Source organism: Cnephaeus nilssonii (assembly GCF_951640355.1).
Source record: "Cnephaeus nilssonii genome assembly, chromosome: 17".
In the NCBI taxonomy this organism is placed as follows: Eukaryota; Metazoa; Chordata; class Mammalia; order Chiroptera; family Vespertilionidae; genus Cnephaeus; species Cnephaeus nilssonii.
In genome coordinates, this window is record NC_137088.1 from 21,690,642 (window position 1) to 21,711,315 (window position 20,674).

Sequence of the window (20,674 nt, forward strand, 5' to 3'; positions counted from 1 at the left end):
CCACACTTCATCTGTTTTCTGCCATTCTGGCTATGACATATTTTTATTTTGTACTTGATTCACATCTGTATTATTTAAATAGTTATGTATAGTTTAAGAACTATGATGAAAGTTTAATAATTCATAAAATTAGCCTTAAAGTTATAGTTTAATAGTTTTTTATTAAAATAACAAATACATTTAAAAAATAAGTCTATTATAATAATCTTTCTAAATTTTCAAAAAATGGAATGCCTTCCAACAGGCCAAAAAATGTCCCAAGAAAAATGTTTTATCACTTAACAGTTTACTGTGGAATGGTTCTTAGTGAATCCTAAATGGAGTTTTATTCTTCCATATGGTTTTAGAAACACAAGAGTTTTGATGCTTAAATATTTTATTTGGAAGAAGAGACTCCTATTTATGATACTCAGTAAAGAAAAGAACTGATTCTGTTCCAAGTCGAAGAAATCAAACACCGATTTCAGGCTCTGTTAATACTTATGAGCTCAGGGTTTGGAAGCCCTGCCATCTGTAAAAATATGTAATTGTCTTTTATGGAGATTAAACTGAATACTGAGAACAATTTTATTTCATTTATTTTAACACTGCTTTCCTTAATTATGTGTATGATTTTAACTTTGCTTTGCTTAATTATAATGTGTGTAAAGCACTTAAAGTAAAAGAAGTAATATGTTCAGATCATTTAGCATCTTAATTGTACACTATCAATAAAATGAATTACTGGATTAATTGTAGCATTCATAAGTGTTGTTGGTAAGTACTCGTCTGAGTCACCATAATTTCAAAGTCTCATTTCAACGTAGAAAAATGCTTCTAATTTAAGTAGTTAAAAAAGAAAACCCTAGCTCTCACAGTTTTTCAGTTTCCAAAGTTATTATTGCCTCTTTGTCACTGGTTATAATTTTCACATTGGCAAAGAGTGTGTGAAAGTGTCAGGCCAAATCATTCCATCTGCTATGAAAGTTTGACTCGAACTAACTTCTCTATCCAGGTCAGTTTGGGAAAGATTTTCCTTTTACTCCTGGCAGAGTTGATGCATATGATGCTTTAAGTAGGATGCTAGGCCTGCTGCTGAGTCTGTGGGAGGCTCTTTTTCTTTTTGTAGGAGTTTCACATAAAATGCATTTTGTAAAATCTCATCTTAATAGCAGGTCTTTGAAGGAACCCCATTAATTGGGATCTAGAAGATTCTTCTCTCTCTTTCTCTGTTCCCTTCTCCCTCCTGCTCTCCCTTCCCCCATTTGTTCCTTTCTTCTCCCTCCCTTCTTTCAAATCAATATTTGGGGCAATATTGATTTCCTGAGGTATAATGTCATTGCTGATTTCTTTTTATTTTTTCCCCTCTTCACAAATTCTTTACTGAAGCAGAGAAAGGTAACTTTACAGTGGGAAAAGCCTGACAGACAAATGGTCTAAGTCCGTGGTCGGCAAACTGGCTCGTGAGCCACATGCGGCTCTTTGGCCCCTTGAGTGTGGCTCTTCCACAAAATACCACGGCCTGGGCGAGTCTATTTTGAAGAAGTGGCATTAGAAGAAGTTTAGGTTTAAAAAATTTGGCTCTCAAAAGAAATTTCAATCGTTGTACTGTTGATATTTGGCTCTGTTGACTAATGAGTTTGCCGACCACTGGTCTAAGTCAACATCACCAGTAATCAGACAAACATATTATCTTCATATTACTCATTGAAAAGGACACAACATCAATTCTCTGGTATCCTGATAGAAATGCATAACCTGGATTTATTTATGAGAAACCATTAGACAAACCCAAATTGAAGGACCTTCTACAAAAGAACTAGTTTGTAATCTTCAAAAGTGTCCAGGTCATGGAAGTCAGGGAAAGACTAAGGAATTGATTTTCTAGATTAAAGATACATGATAATTCAATGCAGTGCAGAAAACTGGATTGGATTGGAGGTGAGAGGATAGCTCTAAAGGACATGATTAAAACAACTGGTGAAATTTGAATATGTACCCTATAGAATAGTTCAGGAGTTGGCAAATGATGTATGGCCCTTATTGCTGATTTTTTTAGCCAAATACTTGGCAGTGTCTTCAGATTCGACATAGGGACTTGTTTTCTGCTGTTAAAAAGAGACCAGAGTTCAGCCTTTGGGTAATCTTAGCTCCCCTCCTTTTCTCTCCCACCTACTCATTGCCCTTGAATTTTCCACTCTTTGCTACAAGTACACTGGGTTATGGGTGGCAGATGGGAGAGAAAACAGAGTGAGAACAATTTCCTAAGTGATGAATTTAAATGGCAGTGTAAAGACATCTTAACAACAACCTGAGTTTGTGAACACCATAGCCCATATGGGCCCCATAAAATGATGTCAGGATGAGCATATATAGGATGAGCCGACTTGAGGAAAGCCTTGACTTAAGTGTTTCCCTCTACTTTATTCATGGCAACAATGCCTCATCTCAACTGGACAAGTCCTCAGTGATGTGTCATCTTCACTAAGAAGCTTTATCTAACCTCAGAGGTTGAGTAGATGGTCCCATTGACTGGGGCTAACTTATTTTGTGACTATTAGGCAACCATTACTAAGTATAATGAAAGGACTTTTAAAGGCATGGAAAAATGTTCTCCATATATTTTGTTTGGTGGCAAACATGTATAATTGAGATAAATGTTTGAGAAAATAGAGGCATCCTAATATGTAAAAACCCTGGGTCCATCACATCCACAACAACCGGAGGCCCGACCAACCGGAAGTCAGTCCTGCAGTCAGCCCTGGGTTGCCGTGGTGACCCAGCACTGACTGCAGCGCTGTGGGCACCTCAGCCGAGGCGACCCAGTACTGACTGCTGAGGGGGCTGTGATCAGGCCCAGACAGAGGCTGGGAGAGAAAAGCAGGGTCTGATCGCAGCCCCATAGTAGTCAGTGCTGGGTTGGCGTGGCAGAAGTCAGTCCTGCAGTCAATGAACACAGGGTCAATTAACATTAAGTGAACATAGGGTCAATTAATATCTCTTTGAGAGGAGTTGAGAATATAAAGTACAGTGTAGAGAAATTATATTATTTCACATAAAACTCTTTTCAACTAAGATATTTTCCTTTATTTAAAATGTATCTTTATTTTTTATTTTTTTGGGTTTTTTTTTGAAATATATTTTATTGATTTTTTTACAGAGAGAAAGGGAGAGGGATAGAGAGTTAGAAACGTTGATGAGAGAGAAACATGGGACGTGCCTGCAACAGCAGACCGACGCTCTATCCACTGAGCCAAACCGGTTTCGGCTAAAATGTATCTTTATTGTTGAAAGTATTACAGATGTCCCTTTGTTTTAGTCCCCCCCCCCCCCCCCCCCGCCCATTGATCTCCTCCACCCTGCACCCACCCCTTCCAGGCCTTTGCCAGACTATTGTCTGTGTCCATGGGCTATTCCTATATAATACATAAAAATCTAGAAAGATTTAGAGAAAATAAAATAAAAGACATGCCAGGTAAATACTGAACAGAAGAGCTGAAGTTGCTGCATGAATATTGGATACAGGCTTGAAGCCAAAACACAACTCATGAGATAAAGTTAGTCATTGTCACATAACACAAGGTTCCTTTCACTAAAGAGATAAGATGGGTACCCAATACTATTACACATAATAGAACAGTGTGGGGGTTCAGAATGAGCCTCACCAAGATGTGTCTCAGTGGTATGCAGATTTTTGAGCTAAGGGCAATTTTAGCTTCAGGCTCAAGTGAAAATGCTGCCCCTCCCTTTAACTACCTAAAAAAAATTGAATTAGAGGCCTTGCCCATAATAACACATTATCCTATATAATAAAAGGCTAATATGCAAATCGACCAAACAGCAGAACGACCGGTTGCTATGAAACACACTGACCACCAGGGGGCAGATGCTCAATACAGGAGCTGTCCCCTGGTAGTCAGTGTGCTCCCACAGGGGGAGCGCCGCTCAGCCAGAAGCCGTGCTCATGGCTGGCTAGTGCAGCAGCAGTGGTGGGAGCCTCTCCCGCCTCTGCAGCAGTGCTATGGAGAGTGGGCCTAAGCCATCAGTAAGACATCCCCTGAGGGCTCCCAGACTATGAGAGGGTGCAGTCCAGGCTGAGGGACTCCCCCTCTCTGAGTGCACGAATTTCATGCACTGGGCCTCTAGTATTTGTATAAAAAGACTGAAAAGACTATCTTTTGGTCATGGGATTATATGCAGTTTTGTTTGTGTGTGTGTGTATTTTCTAGTCTTTTAAACATGTACATTTTAAAAGGGAGAACTAAAATGGAAAAAGCAAGAACATTGTCTGCCTAAACGTCTATTTCCATGACTAAACTGTGAACTCCTAGAAGGAAAGTATCATGTGTTAGTCATCTTTGTTTCCCCAGCACAGTACCTGGCATAATTTAAGTGTGTCATAAATATTTATGAAACTGAAGTGAATTTCTGGTAGTTTGGTAATTTCTTTAAGAAGTTTTATAATTGTAAGCAATAGCTTAGAAAATTGATGATGAGTGGTTTGGCCCTAAGCCCATCCCTTCGCCTTCATCCCACTCTGCAAAAGCAGTCTTTTACAATTATTTATTTTAATCTTATTATGGTTATCACCAGTAATTTAGACAATATGGTTTTGCTTCTATTGCTTGACTTGTTATTTTTAGACAACACCGAAAAACAACCTGATATGAAAGGTGAGAACTCAGCTCACTGCTACATACCTTCTCATCCCACACTTGATAGTTATATTATTAGCTCACCTGTCATGATTTTACAAGGTGAAATTAATATCAAAGATGCACATGAGAAAATTTGGCAAGTTCTAAATGTACATCTCATTGAGATTTCTCAAAGTGAACAGACCTATAGAGTAACCTACCCCCCATGAGTAAACAGGATATTGTCAGCACCTTGGGCCTCCTTTGTGTCCTTTTCACAGCCACTAATCAGTCTCCATCATGAAAGATAGACACAGTTATGGATTATACCAGTATTGCAATCAATAAGCTTTGCTTACTCTTGAACTTTCTCTAAACAAAATCACACAGTATGTACATTTTTGTTTTTGGCTTCTCTGGTCAGCATTGAATTTGTAAGATTTGTCCATGTGGTTGCAGATGTAATAGTTCACTCATTCTCATTTCTGTATAGCACAGATTTTCAACCAGTGTGCTGCAAGAATTTTTAAAACATACAATCCCTGACTATTTAGTCAGGGGACTGACCTCTTTTTCCTTAGATTGTCAAATTAAAAAGTGACAACCAACACAATAGTAGCTGTCTGGTGTGAATTAATCAAAATTATATCTGTTTTTCTTGTGTGTGTCAGATTGGCAAAAAGTATATTTTTTGGCGTGCGGCAGAATTTTAGTAATTAGTTTATGTGTGCCATGAGATGAAAAAAGTTGAAAATCACTGCTCTATAGTACTCTATTAAATAATTATTTCATAATTTACTTATTCCCTTAAGAATGGACATTTTCAGTTTGAGAGTCTTATAATAATGCTTTTATAGGTATCTACATATATGTCTATATATGTATATGCATTTTTGTTGGATATACACTCAGAAGTGGAATTGCTGAGTCACAGAAAACAGGTATGTTCAGCTGTGGTAGATATTGACAAAACTTCCATACCCATTAACAGTATAGAAGTTAAGACGTTCTATATCTTCTCAGTCACTTAGGGTGTCAGTGTCTGTAAGTTACAATTGTGGTGAATGTCAATGTTATCTAATTTTGATCTTAACTTGCATGTCCCTCATGAATGTGTAGAGCACCTTTTTATATGGTTCCTATCAATTTGGATATGGAATATATTTTTTGCCCTCAGAAAACTTTAATTGAAAGTTATACTTTGAATATATAAATGTGAATGGACATAATTATGCTCATCTGTGTGTGAATTTTTTTAAGCTAGGAAAGTACATACCAAAATCTTACCAATGTTCTGATCACAGATTATAAGTAATTTTTTCCCTCTTTGCTCAATTAAAAATTATTTTTTCTATAATATAATTTTTCTAATTAAAAATTTTTGATTCATTTTTGAACAGCGTATTTTTATTTTTCTCCAGGAAATTCATCAACTGCTTCAATTTAAGAATAGGGAAATAGTGAGTGGGTTCACAAGTATTTTGTAATTCCATTTCAGTTGTCTTAGCAAACATTCAATTCTTTTTCAGTGTGGATATATTAAAAAATACTCATTAGGATGTTTTTCTCCCCTATTAAAATTCTCTGTTTTTCAACTTAAAGTATATGAGCTCCTCTTGAATTTTTGCAAATTAGTTTTGTTCACTTCAGTTTGATTCAGATTGACCCTTGGTAAAGTTTCAGAGTACTACAAACAAAATCCTAGATGTCATTTTATAGAACAAAAACAAAAATCTCCTTAATAGATTAATATTTTGCTGCCAACCAAGACCTCCAAAGAGGTGATGAATATTCTCTGCCATCCCAGTTTCTCTTTAGATATTTATGTAATTTCAATTAATAAATTTTATAAATCCTCTTCTAGATAGCTACACAAGTGGAGTTCTATTTTAAAACTGCTTTTAAAATTTTTATGCATTTTTGGGTTGTCTGTTCTTTTCTTGTTGACTTGTAAAAGTTCTCTATGATAGCGAAGATATAAGATTCCTGTCAGATGTTTGCAAATATCTTCCATCCAGTGGTTTGCCTCTTCACACTCTTACTAATATGTTTTGATAAACAGAAGTTCAATTTAGCAATCTTTCTTTTATGATTAGGGCTTTTTGTATCATGTTTAAGAAACCTTTGTCAAATCCAAAGTCATAAAAATATTCTCTTAAATTACCTTTAAGAAACCTTATTGTCTTCTCTTTCACATTTAGATAAAAACTTATCTGGACTTAATTTTAAAGTACAGTTTTTAGAGTTTCATGTAAATTTGACCCAGTAACATTCGTTGAGAGTATCATCATTTCCTCTTTCCATTGCAGCGTCACCTGTGCTATAAAGAAAGCGTGGGTCTGTTTCTGCACTGTCTTGTATTCCACTGGCCTATTTGTCGATTCCTGAGCCAACCCTATACTTTGTTTATTACTGTAACTTCCTAATAGATCTTGATATCTGTAGCACAGATCTCCCAGTTTGTTCTTTATGATTGCGTTGACTAATTTTAGCTCTGCATTTCTACTGATTTTTAGGAACAGCTTGTCACTGTTCACACACACACACCACACACACACACAAACACACATATATATAAACACACATTTCCTGAGATTTTTATTGGGATTGCAGTGAATCTTTAGATTAATTGCGTACAACTAGTATCTTTTTAATAGTGAGTCTTAAAACCATCACCATTGCATATGCTTCCATTATTTTAAACCATTTGTAAATTTTCTCACTAATGTTTTGTAGTTTCCTATGTAGGTAGTATTGCACATTTTAAGCATTTATTCCTACTTTGATTTTTTATAATCCTTTAAAATTTTATTGTATAACTATTAGTTTTGCCACTTACAAGGGAGCACTGGTTTTGCACCCAGATAATTTGTTCAATAAGCGTTTAACTAGTGACAAAGTGAGGTTATCCAATTATTCCCCATATCTTTAGGCCTTGTGGCCAGCATAGCGCCTGTTTTCAGTGAACAGCAGGAATACTTTATCCCTTAACAATTTATGACTCAAAGTCACTCACAATATAGTAGGTGGATCAATAGAGAATAACTTTATTTAACAGATTCTTTGAATGTCAAATTAGTAGGTTAAGCCTTAAGCATTTGAGCATTTCCCAAGATTTCCACCAGGAGTAGAAGAAACATGGGCAAATATTAAATAAATATAGACTGTGTTTATTTGAAAAATGATCGTCATTTTGCTAGGCTGAAAGATGGGCCATGAAGAATGGCAATTATGTATGTCGTAATACTGGGTATTAAATAGCCGCCAGCGGGTCTGGCACAGGGTAGCTCTTCAGAAAATGAGAATTCCTGTTCTCTGCTCCCTAGGCTATTTTACTACCACATATCAGCCAAGAGCCTGTTACAATCACTGCGGTCCCAAAATGCTACTTCAGCAACTCTGCCATAAGCACTGCCTTTCCAAGAAATTCTTCTGATCCGTGGCCCTCGTTTCTCACTGCTTCTGAACTTCCTAAGTGATTTGGCACTTAGCATTCACTGCCTGGTATCCTTAAAATTCTTTCCACAGCCCAGTTGGCGTGGCTTAGTGGTTGAGCATCAACCTATGAACCAGGAGGTCATGGTTCAATTCTCGGTCAGGGCACATGCCCGGGTTGCGGGCTTGATTCCTAGTGTGGGGCACGCAGGAGGCAGCCAATTAATGATTCTTTCTCATCATTGATGTTTCTATCTCTTTCTCCCTCTCCCTTCCTCTCTGAATAAATAAAAATATATTTTTTAAAAAACAAAAACTCTTTCTACATATTTCAGCCTCTCTCTTCCAAACTGGATCATAAGATTCTTGAGGGAAGGGTCTGCTTTATGCGTTTTTTATTTCACCATAAGCTGGATCACTCTGTTTAAAGCAAGGAAGCTGGTAGGAGCCATCCTTGATTATAAGGTTCGAAACTCAAAGTGATACATGGGATTAAAGCCAGTAAGAGAACATAAATTAACAGGCTTTGGGGAGAATACTGTGGGACAATAAATAGTAATAGAGCACTGGTCTAAGAGGATTGCTTGCTTCATCTAGATAGACATCCGCATCTCCTACTGCTCTGTGACAGCAGACTTATAATTCAGTTATTTTCCATTTATGTATTTAAAGACACAGATAAGTATTCTTCTGGGTTCACACACCTTGCCTTAGTTACTTACTGGTTGAAAAGCATTGGGAAAGTGACTTTATTTCTCCAGGCTTTGGGCCTGTCATCTGAAAAATTGTGGATAATAAGAGTATCACTCCTGTATCAGTTAGGAGGTTCAGAAAAGAGGATGATACTGAATACTTCAACAGAGGGAATTTACTGTAGAGAGGTTGTTTTCCCTGGTGTTGGAAGGCTGAATGAGCAAAAAGAGTGGAGAGGAAACATGGCTATAACTGAAGGAAGGGGTTTCTGCCCTCGGAGCTGGGTAAACAAAGGGGACAAATGGGGTTGTTGGAACACAGAAGCCCAGAGGAAGAGCTGTGAGGAGCCACAAGGAACCAGGGCTCTGACTTTGGATGTGGGGGCACTCCCAACAGATGCAGAGGTCTCTGAGAAGGCCCAATGACACGGGGGTGGGGGAGTATTTGAAAAGGTGGATGGCTGGAAACATTCGCTGCTGATTGAGATGGCCTGCCACCAATCGAAGGTTCATCCTACACATCAGAATCCAGAATCCGGAGGCCCCTTCTCCCTTCCTCCTGCTTTTCAGTCTCCCTCTGGCTCCCCCTATTGGCAGAACTAACTAAAACCGCCTGGCAAAGAAGAATGAAGTTTGCTGAGTCCAAATCCCAGCATACAAAGCAGAGTACAGAAAGTACATTCTGTTGTACCTACTGTCTATTTCATAAATGGGATAATCATAGTGCTCAACCCTTAGATTTGCCTTAATAACTACTTAGCGTATTGTGGCTGAAGCATTTAGCACAGAGAATGGAGCATAAAAACAATAAATGTTAACTATTTATTATTATCATATTGGTGTTTTTCATGTTTTTATTTTTAGTTATCTATCAAACATCCTTAACTTTATTAGTATTAATAAAATTTGATAAGATGGATCTTTTTGGGACTATAAAATAGAGTTCCCTGTAATTTAAACTTAGGTCGTTCACAAACACTAGGGGTAAACAGCATGGAGAGAAAACAAAGTGCCTGCCCTTTGGAAATCAGCCATCAGGTACATGGTTTCTTCTTCATCTGCCCAGAAAATGGAACTCTTTGACATCGCAGACTTTCATGGCTAATCTCTATGTGTATTACAATGTTTGTCACTGATATCTTAAATACTGCTTTTAGACTCTTCCGATGTAAACCAATATATTTCTTTGTGTTTTAGGACAGAGCAACAGTTTGGCGGACACTCATTGATTCTCTTGGCCTAAAAGAAGAGTTTCCCTTACCACCAATCAGCATGGTGCAGATGGAGAAGATCTTTTCTGCATCGGTATTAGCAGAGACGTTCCCAAACCCAACGCTGGTGAGGCTGCTGAGCGTGAAGTACAGGGCTGCAATGTAGGCACTTCGGATCGACGGGCCCCCCAAGGTATTGTTGCCGTAGTACGGAGACTCCAGTCTCTTTCCCAACTCATGGAGCCAACCTGCAATAGAAGAAAGAATGAGAATTGAAACTCAAAAGGTAAAGTCTCAGTATTAACACATGGTCTAATGATAATGAACATTTAGGGGATGCACGAATTTGCTTAGGAGAAGGAAGTTAAAGGTAAGGAATTAGATTTCATTGCTATAACAGCAAAAACATCACTTTATGCAACTGTTATATATAATAATCAAAGCAGAGAAATACGCATTCAAGAGTGGATCCATGGTCAAAGCTAAACAGGTGACTTTAATGCAAGAGACTATCTGTGGAGACTGCAAATAGCAATGCTACTCTCAGTAACTGTGTTGTATATTTCATTAGTGGTAAAGCTCATTTATCAATTGGAATTTTAAGAAACAAGAAGGTCAAGTACATGTTTTTTCAAAATTTTAAAATTTTATTAAATTTATTGGTGTGACATTGGTTAATACAACCATATAGGTTTCAGATGTACAACTCAATAACGTATTGTCTGCATATTGCATCGTGTGCTCAACACCCCAATTCAAGTCTCTTTTTGTTCCGATTTATTCCCCCTTTGCTCACTTTCACCTACCCCACCCCCTTTCCCTTTGGCTATCACCATACTTTTGTCCCTGTCTATGTGTCATATATATATATATATATATATATATATATATATATATATATATATATATAATATTATGATTTTTTGCTTAGTCCCTTCACCATTTTTTCACCCAGCCCTCCCCTCTGACAGCCATCAATCTGTTCTGTTTCTATTTTATTTAAATTATTTTGTCGATTAGATTCTACATGCAAATGAGACCATATGATATTTGTCTTTCTTTGACTGGCTTATTTCACTTAGCATAATAGTTTCCAGGTCCATCCATGCTGTTGCAAAAGGTAAGATTTTCTTTTTCATGGCTGAGTAGTATTCCCTTATGTAAATGTACCACAGCTTTTTTATCCACTCTTCTACTGATGGGCACTTGGCCTGCTTCTAAATCTTGGCTATTGTAAATAGCGTTTCAATGAACATAGGGGTGCATATATTCTTTTTAATCAGTGTTTGAGCTTCTTCAGATATACTAGTATTCCCAGAAGTGAAATTGTTGGGTCATAAGGCAGTTTCAGTTTTAATTTTTGAGGTAACTCCATACTGCTTTCACAGTGGCTGCGGCCATCTGTATTCCCACCAACAACACACAAGGGTTCTCTTTTATCCAATATTTATTGTTTGTTGATTTATTGGTGATAGCCATTCTGACAGGTATGAGGTGGTATCTCATTGTGGTTTTTAATTTGCATTTCTTTGATGATTAGTGACATTGAGCATCTTTTCTTATGTCTATTGGCCATCTGTTTGTCCTTTTTGGAGAAGTGTCTATTCAGGTCCTTTGCCCATTTTTAAATTGGATTGTTTTTTTTTTTTTTTTTTTTTGGTGTTGAGTTGTATAAGTTCTTTATAAATTTTAGATATTAATCCCCTTATCAGATGTAGCATTGGCGAATATGTTCTCCCATTCCGTGGGTGTCTTTTCATTTTGTTGATGGTTTCATTTGCTGTGAAAAAACTTTTTAGTTTTATATAGTTCCATTTGTTTATTTATTTATTTTTGTTTGGGCTGATATGTAGTTGTCTTACAAGTCTTAGCTCATGTTACCTTCCTAAGGAAGCCTTTTCTGCAATTTCATTCTGTTTGGGGGTAGAGAGGGAAAACTGCACAAATAAGAGGCACCTATAATAGTATTGGATGCCCCTCCCTACAACTGGGGTGTATGTGTCAAAACTTGTCAAATTGAATGATTTAAATATGTGCAGTTTATTGCATGTAAATTATAGTGTCATAAATCTGTAAAAAGCTATATTAATAAAGGTGGGAAACAGTAAGTGTAATATTAATAATAGAATGGAAACATAACACAAAGATCACTTTATAATCCTTTATTAGAAATATTTTGCCTTTTAAGATTTTATATTTTAAAGTACTCTCACTCTTCTTTTCTCTCTCTGTATGTGTGTATGTTACAAAACACTATGACAATTCAGCGCAACCTACAGGATTCATAAGACTTTTGTTAAGGGATGCTACTCACTGACCACTACTTTCTTATAAACCCTTCATTTAATGGCTGCCCAAGAAGAGATGAAGTCATTACACTTATTCAGTAGTAATAATGTGGTCATTATCAGCTAAAGGTAGAAATTATGGAACTGGTAATTAAAATGCAAATTTGAAACACTAGGAATTCCTTGAGACCAAGGAGAAATGCTTAGTATCAAGTACTGTGCCCTATTCATCCTCGTCCCGAGAGAAGTGTTTCTCAGCCTTGATCTTGCCTTAGAAACATCTAACGGGCTTGTTGAACATAGCCAGCTAGCCAGGTCCCATCCCTGGAGTTTCTGGTCCAGTACATGGGGAGGCTGGGGAGATGGGCTGAGAATTTCCCATATGATGTTGATTTTGCATATTTAGGATATCACGTGTCGAAAACCACTGCTCTAGAACAATGGTTCTCAGCATTGGCTGCAGCTAGAACAGCTTTTAAAAAATCCACTGCTCAAGTGCCACCTCTATTAATTGAATCAAAATTCCCAGTGCTTAGCCTAGGTGTTTTTTTTGTGTTTTTTTTTTTAAGTTCCCCAATACACTCTAACATGAAGACAGAATTTAGAACCACTATTCCAGTACTCAGTAAAGCATCTGATAATAGTAGAATTTAGTAAATGTTATTTTAAAAAGTGAATGAATTAATGAATGGATAAATGGTTCTTGCCCTCTGTGATAGTGTAACAGGACAATATTGATGCAATGTAGCAACACACGTGGATTTTTAAATTTGTACTAGATTTATTCATAAAGTATAATGACTATATGTTTGGATGATAGAGAAAAATTATAAAATGTTAAGTTATGCATTATAAAAGATAATGCCATTAGTAACCCGTGACCATTTATGTTGCCTGTAAATGTTTTGTGAAAGGATAAAGTCTAGATTCAAACACAGGTTTACATCTGGACACTTCCATTTATAGGATGTAGGACTGACTAACTTCTTTTTTAATTTTTATTTAATAAATCTTTATTGTTCAGATTATTACAGTTGTTCCTCTTTTTCCCCCCATAGCTCCCCTCCACCTGGTTCCCATCCCACCCTCTTCCCTTACCTCCCCCCCACTGTCCTCATCCATAGGTGTACGATTTTTGTCCAGCCTCTTCCCGCACCCCTCACACCCCTTTACCCCTGAGAGTTGTCAGTCGACTCCCTTTCTATGCCCCTGATTCTATTATATTCACCAGTTTATTCTGTACATCATATTTTTAATTCACTTGGTTTTTAGATTCACTTGTTGATAGATATGTATTTGTTGTTCATAATTTTTATCTTTATCTTTTTCTTCTTCTTCCTCTTCTTAGAGAATACCTTTCAGCATTTCATATAATACTGGTTTGGTGTTGATGAACTCCTTTAGCTTTTTCTTATCTGTGAAGCTCTTTAGCTGCCCTTCAATTCTGAATGTCAGCTTGGCTGGGTAGAGTACTCTTGGTTGTAGGTTCTTGCTATTCATCACTTTGACTATTTCTTGCCACTCCCTTCTGGCCTGCATAGTTTCTGTTGAGAAATCAGCTGACAATCATATGGGTGTTCCCTTGTAGGTAACTAACTGTTTTTCTCTTGCTGCTTTTAATATTCTCTCTTTGTCTTTTGCTCCTGGCATTTTAATTATGATGTGTCTTGGTGTGGTCCTCTTTGGATTCCTTTTGTTTGGGGTTCTCTGCACTTCCTGGTCTTGTAAGTCTATTTCTTTCACCAGGTCGGGGAAGTTTTCAGTCATTATTTCTTCAAATAGGTTTTCAGTATCTTGCTCTCTCTCTTCTTCTGGCACCCCCATAATTCTGATGTTGGTACGCTTGAAGTTGTCCCAGAGGCTTCTTACACTATCTTCAAATTTTTTGATTCTTTTTTCTTTTAGCTTTTCCAGTTGAGTGATTTTTGCTTCTTTGTATTTCAGATCTTTGACTTGATTCTTGCGTTCCTTTAGTTTGCTGTTGGGTGTCTGTATAATATTTTTTATTTGTCAGTGTATGTTTAATTTCTAGTTGGTCCTTTTCCATATCCTCGAGGGTCTCTCCATATCCTTGAGGGTCTCGCTAAATTTATCGGCCTTTTCTAGGAAATTCTTGAAAAACCTTATAACCGTGGTTTTGAACTCTATGTCCAGTCATTTGTTTTCCTCCATTTCTTTGGTTTGTGATCTATTTCTTTGTCTCCCCATTTTCACTGCTTCCCTGAGTTGGTAGGGTAGCTTTGTGTGCTAGGTATCCTATATGGGCCAGTGGCTCGGCCTCCCCAGTTACCTGAGGTGGACACTCTTGGTGCACCCCTTTTTGGACTGTGTATACAGCCTTGTTGTAGTTAAGTCTTGATTGTTGTTGGTATCAGTGGGAGGGGTTGACCTCCAGGCCAATTGGCTGTGAGGATCAGCTGTGTCTACGCCGGGAGACAGCCTTATTCGACTAGACTTGCAAAATTGTAAAAGCCTCTGTGCTCAGCTTGGATGGGGCGGAGTTTCAGGGTGGAGCTTCAGGGTGGAGCCTACAGCCTTGGCTTCCCATCGGCCCCACCCTATGAGGTTCCTGGGTCTCAGTGTCCCTCGGTACTCCCTGCAAGCACCTCTGAGAGAAAAGGCCCTTGATTTTCGCCCGCTGCCAAACAGTCTAGTCTCTCCCCCAATGAATCTGGATTCCCAGATTCTCGCCCGGAACTGGGGTTCAGTGCAGTTGGAGCTGGGGTTCAGCGCAGTCCGGAGCTTTTATTTCCTTCCTGCTAGAGAACACCAGCCAGGCATTCAGCCGCCCGTCCTCTCCGGCTCCGTCCTCTCCGCACGCTCACGCCCGTGTCTCCGTACCTCAGTCTTTTACAGCTCCTCTGATTTTCCTTATGGTTTTCTCTTTCCTTCTAGTTGTAGGGTTTCCAGTCAGCCAGCTTTCCTGTGGTTCTGGATGATGTCCGTTTTGTCTTTTAGTTGTATTTTTGAAATTGTTGTGTGAGGCTGCAGTTTAGGTGTTTACCTATGCCGCCATCTTGGTTTCTCCTCTGACTAACTTCTTTTAGTTTCATTTTTCTCATTTGTACAATCAGAGTTACTATTTAAACCACTGTTACTGGCAGAGGTTTAGTGCATGATATCTCTTCCCCCCCCCCCCCTTTCTTCTGTTACTTAAATGAGAACAGAGAAAGCACAAATTTCAGAAAGACAAAATATGAGACTAGCAGTGGATTAGAATGGAAAAAGAAGGTGCTGACTACATGTAATGTATTTGGTAGAACCTAGGGGTAGAATGTGATATAAGTTAGCATTTCTAACTAATAGAAATGAAAGGGAGAAAATCCAGGTGACAGCAGTTCTTAAAATTTGGAAAGTTTTACACCCATTGGTGAATCTGAAGAAAACCTCGTCTTTTTCTTAGAACAAAGTACATGCGGGAACACATGCATGATTCTGTGTACATTTCAAGGCCTCCTGCAGTACTTTCATAAATGTCTGGTCCAAAGACCCAGAGTAGAAAGCTCTGCTCTAGAATTTTAAGTGAGGGGATGGAGGGAGTGATAAAGTGTGATTTGGTAACTTAGTTTAATTTTTTTTATGGAAAAAGATTTAGAAATAAAGGTAACAGTCAAGATTAAAGAGAGATCACAAAAGCAAATCAATGGTGTGCATTAAAAGCATTACTGAGATATAGATTATATATATGCACTGTGGGAAGAAAGTGGAGACAAAGGTAAAATCAAGAAGCAGTAGTGACATCTGAATATATCATTATACTCAGGACGGAGATTTTTGTAGAGCAGTGCTCTTATATGCATTTGCCCTAAGCATTGTCAAGTATGGACAACCGTGGGATGCCGAGTGGCTGTGCGTTGGCTATTTCTCATGTATCTTTTGAGTTGTGCTCTAAAAGGGTGTCACATTTCTGCTAGACAAAGAAGTGATTAGATGAGCTGTCCCTTTGTCCCATATTGGTCATTCCTGCTAATTAGTGGGAAGTCTGAGCAGCTGAAAAATGTTATTTTGCCCAGAGAGTAAATATTGCATGACCTAATTTTTGTTTTAGTTGATGCATAGAGAGGAACAAAACCCCATGATAAAGCCACTGTTTCCTCTCAGCTGAATCAGCTATACAATTAGACCACGAATTACCAACTGGACCCATCTATTGATGTTGAGCTGAATTAAATTGTTCTTACTTCTGGAACCCAAACTTTTCTCATTTAAATAATAAAATTATTTAACCAGTACATTTGGTTAAACTCCTCAATTGGGACAAAAGTGACACATTTAAGAATTTTTTGAACCCAATCAGTTTTTATATAATTTGATCTCCTTAATAAAATAGGATAAGAGTTCGTGTTAGGACATATAGATGATATTCTCACTCCATCCCTGTTCACTTACATATCTGTGAAACTGTCTTAGAAGTGATTCAGGGAGCAAAACATAGGCAAACAGCAGACCTACTTTTGTTGATATCTCTTTTCTTTCTAGTCAACTGTTCTATTTTAGAAACATCTTGTTTTTTAAGAATGGTTGCTACTAAACTGTGTTATAACTGATAGAGCAGAGCAATAATGCTGCTAAAAAAATCTGGTGACATGGAAAGGAGGTAACACCCACAAATCCGGGGCCTGGCTCTGTGGGCTAAATAAAACTTTTTCACAGAACAGCTCATCTGAAATGAGAACACATGTTCCACTCTCACAAGACAACATGTCACTGTACTGTACAAAAGAAGCAATTTAACCAATTTGGAAGTCGCTCTCTTTTTTTATGCTGAAGAAACTCATCTCTAAATGAAGGGATGTCCTAGAACATCCCTCTGTCTGCTTCTGCTCAAAAAATTTTTCCCTACAGAACATTTTGAAGGAAAAAGCACACACAACATAAAGTAGAATCTAAATATACTGAATACATTACCATCTGAAAAAAAGATATAAAATAATCCCATCATTACTAAAATAGATTAAGTGAATAAAATAGAGAAGATTTGTGAAATAAATATCAATTTTAAAGATACAATGACTCTTAATGACCATGCCCAGAAGAGCCTGTAATTTGGCATGATAATTCAATCCATTGCATACTTATCCTGGGCTCAGTATTTTGCTTAATTATCTACTTTTAACTCTAAATGGGAGTCTCTTATTTTACTCGTTAGGTTTCCTACAATAATATGCTTACTTTTACTGTGCATATGTGTGTATGCAGTTTCTACAGGCATGACCTGCTTTATACAACAGATATGTCCCTGAAAAATTTAGTTTGTATAAGCAGCCGGTAAACTAACAGATATCTTAGGCTTAATGAAAGAAATAGAAGCAGGTTATTTAGGGAAAGCCCATGGTTGAATCTCTTTGGTCATACAAGATACTTCAGCAATATGAGAAACCATCCAGTAAAATAAAAGCTTCTTAAATCAGATGTATATGTGTATAAAAAGTTGTGTTTGTATGAATAGAAAAAAGGAAAGCATCAGCAGATGCATAATCACATCTATAATCCAAAATGGTGTTTTACTTAATTTGGTATGAATGAACCAAGTTGTAATAGGGTTTAACTAGAAGCAAGAATGGAGCCCATGTTAGGGTTTTCTCGTTTTTAGGTTGGCATACAGATAACACTTTACTGAGTTCTTCCTGTGTTCCGGACTCTCTGTTAGGATGACACATCCTCCATCTCATTTATGTGTACTAACCCTATGGAATAGGTACAATTATCATGCATATTTTAATTCATTATTTCATTAATCATTATAACAATTTAGAAATTATCATCCCTGAGAGATTGAATGACTTGTTCACAGTAACAGTGTCAGTATTTTAATCCTGATCTGTATGCTGTTGGAGCCCAAGTTCTTGACCACTATATCATAGTGCTTCACATTCTAAGCTAATAGACCCCCAGGTCACTGGTGTTGCGGTATAACTAAATGCCTTTGCAAACGAGGTGCCATTTATTATTATGGAATACATACTTGGTGAAGAAAGATGCAGTCTTAGCTAAGGCTACCCAGAAACAGATGTTGAGATAAGGCTTTAAGTATAAGTAATTTATTTAAGTAAATATTTTAGGAGAGAGTGGGGCAAGAACATAGGAAATGGTAGGCAGGCAATGAAGTATGCTTAGTCAAGTTCCCAGTATAGGCAATTGGAACTTTATCCCATTGGGAACCTCTGGGACCAGCAGAGAACACACACCCTTTTGGAGCAGAGGAATATATGTATCAATGATTGACTACTGCTCCTAGGAAGTATTGATTTCCCACCAGTGCAATTCCTGCTAGCAGAGGAGCCCTCCACAGTGTGGGACAATGCCTCAGGCATAGACACAGATCTTAAGGCTGGGAATGATACCACTTGAGAGGACATGGTGGAGTACCAACAACATTTGCAACAGCAGCCAAAACTTACCAAATGCCAAGTATTTTGCTAGACTTTCATATAACATTATTTTTATCCAACTCTCGCAATAACTCCAGTATTTATTTTGTTTTGTTTAGTTTTAACTGATGGACTCTCACCGAGAGGTTGAGCAATTTTCTCTCTTCTTTTAGAAGCTATTAGAACTCAGAGGAAAATCCATAACTCTCTAACTTAGACATTCATGATCTTTCTATTATACTACACTGCTTATAAAGTGGTAATCATTTAAAATTATCATTTTAATTGTGCTTGTTGAAACCATTATTAAATAAGTTTGCTTTTCCAGTGCTCACTTTTGCTTACAGTGGGGAAATGTGTCCCCAAAGCATAGATTGTATGAGAGAAAACAGAAGAACTACCCAAACATAATCCACAATGTAGACATGGGATAACATTTAGAATGTGAATATTACTTCAACAATGATGAAGAGATTCCTAATGTAAATTCTAAAAGCATAGAAAATACTATGGTTAATATTTTCTTCCTCTCCATAATTCTGAAGAACTACTTAATCCTCTTGGGCTTCATTAAGGTAAGGCATGGAAAAGCACTGTGATTCTTGTGAGTCATAAGGTTGACCAGGCAGTGGGAGACAATGATTGCTGTGGGTGGGGCACAACTTGAGAACTTCTTAGGTCTCTTCAGCCTTCGTACCAAGGGTCTGAAGTGTGGACCGCTCAGTTGCAGAAGTGATTGAAAGATTTCAAGATAAGTGTCATAAGTGTGAGTGTGTGCACGTATTCATGTGTATGTGTGGCAGGGGGTTGTGATGGTGTGGCAATGAAGACCCAAAGCATTTGTGAGGTATTGTATTTACTGTTACTATTACTCAAAAAGAGTTGTAACTCTGAACAAAATATTAAAGATCTTGAGATTTCGTCTCTATTGTCTCTTAAAATATCTACACTTTATAGCATTTAAGTAATATACTTATCTCCATTTTTTAAGGTTCACCTAGTGCCTGCCACTTGTTTTTTGTTTTGCTTTGCTTTTTGTTTAAATAAACTTTATTTTGAGTTAAGTTTATTTAGATTAATGCAAAAATTGCAAAGATACAGAGAATCCCTGTATATCTCTCACTCACTCACCACTAATGTTAATATCTTAACATCTGTCAAAACTATGAAATAAACATTGGTACATTACTACAATCTAAACTGACCTATCTATATTTTAATTTAAGAAATAGAATTAAGGAGAAGTTCGGAGACTTAGATTCCAAAACTTACTCTCAACCTCCCACCCTGTCCCCATTTTATAGGATCAAGGATAAGAGCTGAAGGGCACAAGGCTGTAGTGGTATTTGATATTGATTTGTTGATTTCACAAGAAGGAGGCATCAGTAAATCTGAAGTGAGAGGACAGAAACTTCATTAGTTAAAGTTCCTGCTAATCTTACACTTTTATTCTCTTAAATTAAGAGGTATCTTACATTTCTGAAATTGTATAACCTACTTTTGAGGTAAAAGTCTGAAGCAAAAAAAAAAAAGTCATAAAATAGTAGAGATTGGACTTTGAGTAGGAAATAGGGGTCCTAACATTAAGTAGATGTAGAGCCTTTATGCATCAAGTAGTCTTTTTGGTCTTCCACTTTTCAAACTTGAGCATGACTTGAACAAACATGATTGGACTGAGCAATCTCTCGGTTCTTCTTCAGATCTTATTTTATGAGATAAGATTCTGTAATGTTTCTTCACAAGTGGTTGGTTTTTTAAAGCAAAATGTTTGTGTAATAATCCATGATTCTATGGATTCATCTTTTATTTGTTTTTAATTATTTGAGTGATGACCCATCAGCAAATATTGATGGGATAAGGATGGAAGGTTTTCACATTTGGATGCATGTATCACTTCTGCTCTATTTCCAATGCTGAACAATTTTTCAGAGCAAGAAATATTATGTGCTATTAGTACTGTCAAGAAAAAAAAGTGCCACTTTTGCAAAAACCTGTCCAGAGTTTGCCAGTTCTTCAAAGTCTACTTAAATTTGAAGTTTATATAATAGAAACTTCTTGAAT

General features: G+C 37.2%; 1 protein-coding gene across 1 annotated transcript in view; it reads right to left on the bottom strand.

Annotated features, from left to right (window-relative positions):
- Nucleotides 1–20,674, bottom strand: part of KCNH8 (potassium voltage-gated channel subfamily H member 8) — a gene marked incomplete at both ends in the record, with an annotated part of 278,772 nt that overhangs the window by 52,738 nt on the left and 205,360 nt on the right. The window contains one exon of the mRNA XM_079794504.1: nt 10,005–10,202. Within this exon, the coding sequence (XP_079650630.1) occupies nt 10,005–10,202 (198 nt within the window). The remainder of the gene's footprint in view (nt 1–10,004; nt 10,203–20,674) is intronic.